Raw genomic sequence first — 6,703 nt, 5'->3', positions numbered from 1 at the left:
TATGGGCTATTCTGTTTCACGTAACAGAATATTATTCTATTACCCTACTTGAACTGACGGTTTCACGCGGTTGTACTGATGATTTTCGAACGGTTGAACTGATGCTTTCAGTTTTGTTTAACAGATCGTCTTCTTTAGTCAAATTTTTTTTGCAAACTTTTTGTCGGAACAGGGCGTGTAATATATCGTTAGAAAGCTCTTGACAACTATATTTCAAGTATATTGAACGTTTTTGCAAAATCATTATGGTTTAAGAGCAGTTTTGAAAAAACATTTTTTTAAACCGAAAACGTGAATCGTATTTTGGACTCAATTTTCAAACGGTTTGTCGGAATTGAACAAATAAGATGGCGTTGGAAAGCTGGTGAAAATCCGCATCTTCCATATATCTATTATTTTTTTCTAATTCCATGCGATTTAAAAGTAATTTGAAAAACGATGAAATTCTGGGCGAAATGTATTTTCGCGATTTTTTGCAAATAGTTTGTCGGATTGACGCAAATGATACAGCGTTGGAAAGCTATGGAAAATGCGCAACTTTTTCATATTAAAATATTTTTCGAATTACTTACTGTTTAAAAATGACTTCGAATACGGTGAAATTTGATTTCAAACGTGACTTTTTTTAAAAGTTTGTCGAAATGAGGCAAATAATATAACGTTGGAAAGATATCGAAAATACGAAACTTAGTCATGTTGAACGTTTTCTAAAATTCGCAACCGTTGAAGAGTAAGTTGGATTACGGTGAGACCCATCATGCTGTTTTTTCGTCAGAAAAAACAGAGTACTTGTACTGATCTATGTGTGCGTTTGTACTGATGTATTCTTTGGAGAGTAATCTTGAAAAGTTCCGAAAAAAGAGTACTTGAACTAATGTTCGTATAGTTTTGTACTAAGCGTGTTTTAACATACTAGATTTTACTCTGTTTTTTGGGTATGATTTTCCTCGTAACTTTTCAACGGTTTACTATATTATCGTCCCCGAACTTGCATGGTTTATATCGTTGAACCGAATGCTATTCTTTTCAAAAGGAAAAGGTTTTGCATGTTTTCTTTTAACTCAACATTTTTTTGCAATGATGGTCTGGACTTCTCTCATTTTACGACTTGTACATTTACCATTTTGAATTTTCATGGGGTTTCTTTTTTGTTTGAACTTTAACAATTTGAATTTCTATGTGTGTTTCTTTTTTAATTCAAACTGACCATTTCTTTTTATTCCGAACTGATCGCCGTTTTTAACTCATACTGATCAATATTTTTCATTCAAACCTTTTTGTCCTTTCATATGACAGAAATTATTCATCTTCCCTGACCTCTTAAAATTCAAGACTCAGGCACACACATCCTCATCTTAGTAGGACAAGCTAATTCATTCGCATGCAAAGCAACAATAACAATACTCCAAACATACCAAGGGACGTCACACTGGAAAAACAATGCAACCAACGTCCAGTGGCAAAACCGACAATTTTTGAACTTGCACGACATCTAAACAAGAACTACATGATACACAATTTTCCATCATGCACCTGCTATCCTGAACATATATGAAATGAGAGAAGGGTATCCTGAACATCTAAACAAGAACTTGCAATTTTTTCCATCATGCACCTAGAGGTTCTGCCTTCTCCCCCGGCCCTGAAACAAGAGCACCATCAGTTTAGTTTTAAAGAAATTGAAAGTTCAAACATGTGGCATGTAGATTTTCAAATGATGGAAGTTACAAAAGTGAGCTATTTTTGTTTTACTTCAAATAATTCAACATGAAAAAGACAAATACAGATAAATATTTTTTTGTGCGACATTCTGAAGTAGATGTTAGTTCGACCTTTTTAACTATTTTTGCACAAGGAGATGATGTTATTGAACTGGCTAGGTACATTCAGTTTTACCTAGTATGGTTGGACTAGTAATGCAAGCACTGCTTCCAAGGTTTTATAGAGATCAGTAGCCATCCAACTATGAAATGCATGCAAACCCAATCTGCATACACTAGCGAACATTGAAACAAAGAACCCCTGTTTCTCAACTTTGAACTTTTTGTATCCGCGAGTCTGAACTGATGCAAGTATATAAGAATACCAAACATTTATTACCTGAACCTGAAAAGGATGTGAGACAAGTTGCCCTGGAAGTGCAACTTGTATCTTTTACTGCTCATCTTTAACATTAAGAAAGTACTAATCAGTACTAGTATTTGTGTAAGTCATACTGATCAGTACTGCTGCTTGCCGTACTGATGAGCACTAGTACTGATCGCTAACACAGAGAATTTTTCATCTAGTGGACTTTTAACATTATCTTAGAAAAAGTGAGTTACAAAATAAACAACCAGATTAGAATAGAAGCATTGGCTTATATTAGAAACGATGAGCTACGAAATAAGCAACCAGATGCGAATTTGCTTCAAGTTCGGTTTGCTATTTTTTTGAATTTGATGCATGTTGCCCTATAGGACTGCTACTAGTTTGCAAGTTGGACTTGAGTACTTTTAAATTGTTTGCATAGTTTACTGCCGAAATCTAAACCACAAAGGAACACATCGGCATTACCAATCGTATATAGAAAAACTGAACTTTCTGCGTCTACTGTTGTTTTTACAGAGTGGACTTATGTTTTCTTATGTACTTGAACTCTTAAAGTTTTTGAAAATTGCCACTATCACACATGGTATACTTGAAAACTCTTGCCAGACTAGGCACCCCCCAAATCCTGCACAACAAAGCATCCCCCAAGTGAATTGTAGCCGCCTCTCTCTCTCCCTCCCTCCCTCTCTCTCTCTCTTTTGCATCTGAGCAGTCCCCCGAAGAACTCTGAACTTTCAGTTGGATCAAAATCTAGATTACAAGAAAAATGGCCTTCATGGATGGCAGTATGTGAACTAAAGAGTAGGAGAGGAGGAGCACGAAGGTGTTTCTCACCAATCGTGTTCCTGATGTCGTTGTGGATGGCAAGAATCCATGGCTGAACAGGAGGTCGAGGCGTCGCGGCAGGAACTCCAGGGCCGGCGGGCCTCGTCGGGGTTGGGCACGTCGTCGGGGAGGTGGTAGTCCTTCGCCGGGAGGTGGAGGCGCCGTGCCATGGCGGCAGTGGTTGGGTCGGGTCCTGCAGGAAGGGGCAGCGTGCAGATATTAGGAAAATGAACTACCAAAATTCCCCAACCAGTACTGTAGATATTAGCAAATTTGAACTGAGAGTATTAGAGGGAGGCAGACCTGAGAGGAGGAGGAAGCGCCTGCCCAGGGGCTCGTCAATGACCGGAAGGTGGAGCAGCATTACAAACTGGACTGACTAAATTGATATTTTGTAGTTGTTGTATGCATTTTAAAACTTTACATATGTTGATTTTTAAATCCACTCATGGAAATTCCGTTTCGAAAAAAATCCACTCATGGAAATTGTTGTGGATTCGAACTAAATTTTGACAAGTAAATAACAAGGAGAATACAGCAGAAAAGGCACACTTATACAAGAAAATGATCATGAGACCATAAGTGAATAGTTGGATGGATTTCTATTCATCATGGTGGTTCTAGACAGGCTTGCGGGCACCATCGAGGCAAGCCGTGGGGGCTGGCTGGGGGAGGTCACTACGCTGGTGACACACGCCGGAGTAGGGAACGGCAACCCACACAAGAATTTGTAGCAGCTGTGGGGGTGGCAAGCGGTCGTCATGGTGCACCATCCCTCTTGATTATTTATTAACTACCTAATTCCAAAAGAAAGGTAACTGATACAACTACAAGCAATGTGCTAAGCAGAGCATTAATACTCCCTCCATAAAGAAGTATAATTATTACTCCCTCCGTAAACTAATATAAGAGCGTTTAGATCACTTATTGATCTAAACGCTCTTATATTAGTATACAGAGGGGGTAGTTGGGAATCTATTAGTTTACAGAGGGAGTATATATTAGTTGGCAATCTTGTATATTTCCCTCTCTATATTGGAAATTGCTTTAATTGATGGCTCATTGGATAGAATGCATGATCTGTATAATTATGAAGTTAGCAACAACTCTACATAAAGAAATCCCCGAGAACTTTCTACAAAATTGATTAACCAAGTGACAATATGGTGCTCATTCTCAAGCATAACCACAAGGACTTGTTTGTGCTATAAACACAAAGGAAATCAGACTCACGATTGGGAAGTAGATGTACTGAAAAGCATACAAAAGATGAACTTGTGCATCTTGTTTTTGCTGCAACCTACAAAAATAGGAACAAATATGAGAGATGGGGTTTTGTCAAGGAGACTCCAGATCAATTTATTTATGGTGAGAAACTTCTGTGCCTATACTTGCACTTGTGCGACATGATTATGTCTGTCGATTCTCTAATGTTTTCGTACTGAACTGAACTGACGTACATGATACTCCGACGTACTAAACTGAAATGACATACTGAACTGAAGTAGAATACATGTCGAGCTGCTAGACCAGAGCAAAATTCAGAAATTTTTGCAACGAGAAAAACTGATTTTTTTTGTAGCTTTTTACTACACAAAATGTTCATCAACAGCATTTGCATCACAAAGAAATTGAAGCAGCGGTACACATGAACACAGACAGTGAGAGAGAGCATGGGAGGGAGAAGAGTAGAAACCTTGCACCTCCATAGGAAAGGACCTAGGCAGAGGAAAGTGGAAGATGGCAGCCATGGACTGCTACTTGCGATGAGCTCGATCATCCTGATGCCATGGGGTTGGACTGAGGACGGTGCACGTGGTGTGACCTTCACGATGGAGGAGATCGCAACAGCGTACAGCATCTGGACCGTCATCCAACCTCCGCGGACCAAAAAAGGTAGCACCCTTAGCACATAGGATCATAAGGTATGGGGAGCAGCCGAACTGCATACAACAACACAAGGGAATGTGCAGGTATGATACAGGAGGAGGGGTCAGGTGATAAACGCCCAGAACAGGGTGACACCAAGTGCACAGCAAGAAGTTGTGTATTTATATTTATAAACAATATAACAAATACCAGTTAGTTGAGCGCTTGTGTGCGTTTAAATCTGAATAAAAGGAACATAATTATTTTAGGACTTTATCCCCGTTTCATCACTAGTACACAGTTCTTGTACGTGCTATTCTCCCATAGGTATTAACACATAGCACCATGTGTGCTAGGAAGAACAAGGCACTTGAATCGGAATATACACTGCAAATCATTATTTTAGGACTATCAGCATTAGCACTTCCATAGCGCTTCAACTTGCACGTACTAACATGAACATTATTAGGTAAGTAAAGCACACATGAATACACAGGGGAAATCAGTGTGCATGTTGTTTTTGCATCTTTCTGAAGCAAACCGTGCAGAATTTTTATCTCATTAAGCTAAAATTTAACACCACATTGAATGGAAAAAAGTGTGAACCATTTTGCAAATATGTAAACTGTTGTTCTACAAAAAGAATTGAAATGGCATGCACAGGGGTGAGATAAACATCCTTTTTTAAAAGCTTTCTCCTTCGACACATAAACACAAACAGTTTGGGGGCATAGTTGAAGTCACCTGCGTCCAGAAGGCGCTCTCCGGCACACTACCAGAGCTACGCATGAGCAGAGGTGAGGCACCCTCGCTGGGCTCCTTCGCTGTGCTCGTCGCCTACCGGGGGCCAATCTCGCAGGAGGTCGCTCGTGCGTCCCCGGTCTGTGCAGTTCGTCAAGGCTGGAGGTTAGAGGCAACGGGGCGCTACTTTTGGACCCCAAGTAAACGCTATATGGTAGTCGCTCGATGGAAGAAGAGATGTAGAGGAGGCATGTGCTTGCCATCTGAGAGAAAGGCAATCGGGAGGAAAGGCTAACGGCTAGTTGACTGCGGCGCCCGGTTGGGTCGGGCGACCTGTCGCAGGAGTGAGGCAGAGGTTCGCGACGGCGCACGGAGCAGTTCGAGGCGGCGCGGGGGGAAGTTCGTGGCGGCGCGCTTTGGGGCATGGGGGTGGCCGCCGGTGTCTCACGGTGAGACGTGTGGGTTGGCGCAGGAGTGAGGCGACGGTTCGCGGTAGCACGTGAGTAAGTTCGCGCCGGCGCGCGAGGTGCGGGATGTCGCCGGCGTCGCGCGGTGGGGTGCCGGCGACCGCACACGGCGCGCTTGGGGGAGCTGCCGGGATCCCGTGGTGGCGGCGAGGAGCCACGGTGGGAGGTGGAGGATCCGGATAAGGCGCCCAGCCGCGGCGGCGCGTGGTTCGGGGGACCGGCGGTGGCGCGTGGAAGCGGGAGGACGGCGGCGGCGCGTGGAAATGGGAGGGCGACGACTGGAGGTGGGAGACGCGTGTGTAGCATGCTGGCTTTTGGATCGTGCAAACTACAGATCCGGGTCTACAGGGGGCCGATAGTAACAACTACTAACAAAATAGCTCAGTCATATATATATATATATATATATATATATATATATAGGGTCGCGCTATTCGTCACCCTGGGTGAGGAATAGTTATTCTTCATCCCCTCTATTTTACCATCAATGCACTGTAATTTTACGTTTCGTAAATTTTGTCTTATTTCCGACGCAAAAAGGAGCCGTAAGAAAATATATAATCGCTGTAAAAAATATTTTATGTTATGTAAAATTACAAACATAAAAACATAGTTTAAAATACACATAAACTGCAAATTTCTTGTCTTATAACCTATATTTTTATTTTCTTATGTCAAATTTTATGTAGTGAATCAATAGGAATGTAACT

At 41.7% G+C, this 6,703-nt stretch overlaps 1 protein-coding gene across 1 annotated transcript; it reads right to left on the bottom strand.

Annotated features, from left to right (window-relative positions):
• Nucleotides 1-1,386: 1,386 nt before the first annotated feature.
• LOC119269072 lies at nt 1,387-6,291 on the bottom strand. The gene is made up of 5 exons (XM_037550818.1): nt 4,613-6,291; nt 4,150-4,216; nt 3,220-3,239; nt 2,926-3,109; nt 1,387-1,642 (listed from the first exon to the last, which is right to left on the bottom strand). The coding sequence occupies exons 1-5, from the start codon at nt 4,665-4,667 to the stop codon at nt 1,537-1,539; spliced, it is 432 nt and encodes a 143-aa protein (XP_037406715.1). The 5' UTR covers nt 4,668-6,291; the 3' UTR covers nt 1,387-1,536.
• Nucleotides 6,292-6,703: the final 412 nt, after the last annotated feature.

Source organism: Triticum dicoccoides, chromosome 3A (genome assembly GCF_002162155.2).
Source record: "Triticum dicoccoides isolate Atlit2015 ecotype Zavitan chromosome 3A, WEW_v2.0, whole genome shotgun sequence".
Taxonomy (NCBI): Eukaryota; Viridiplantae; Streptophyta; class Magnoliopsida; order Poales; family Poaceae; genus Triticum; species Triticum dicoccoides.
This window is presented reverse-complemented; position numbering and strand designations above follow the sequence as displayed.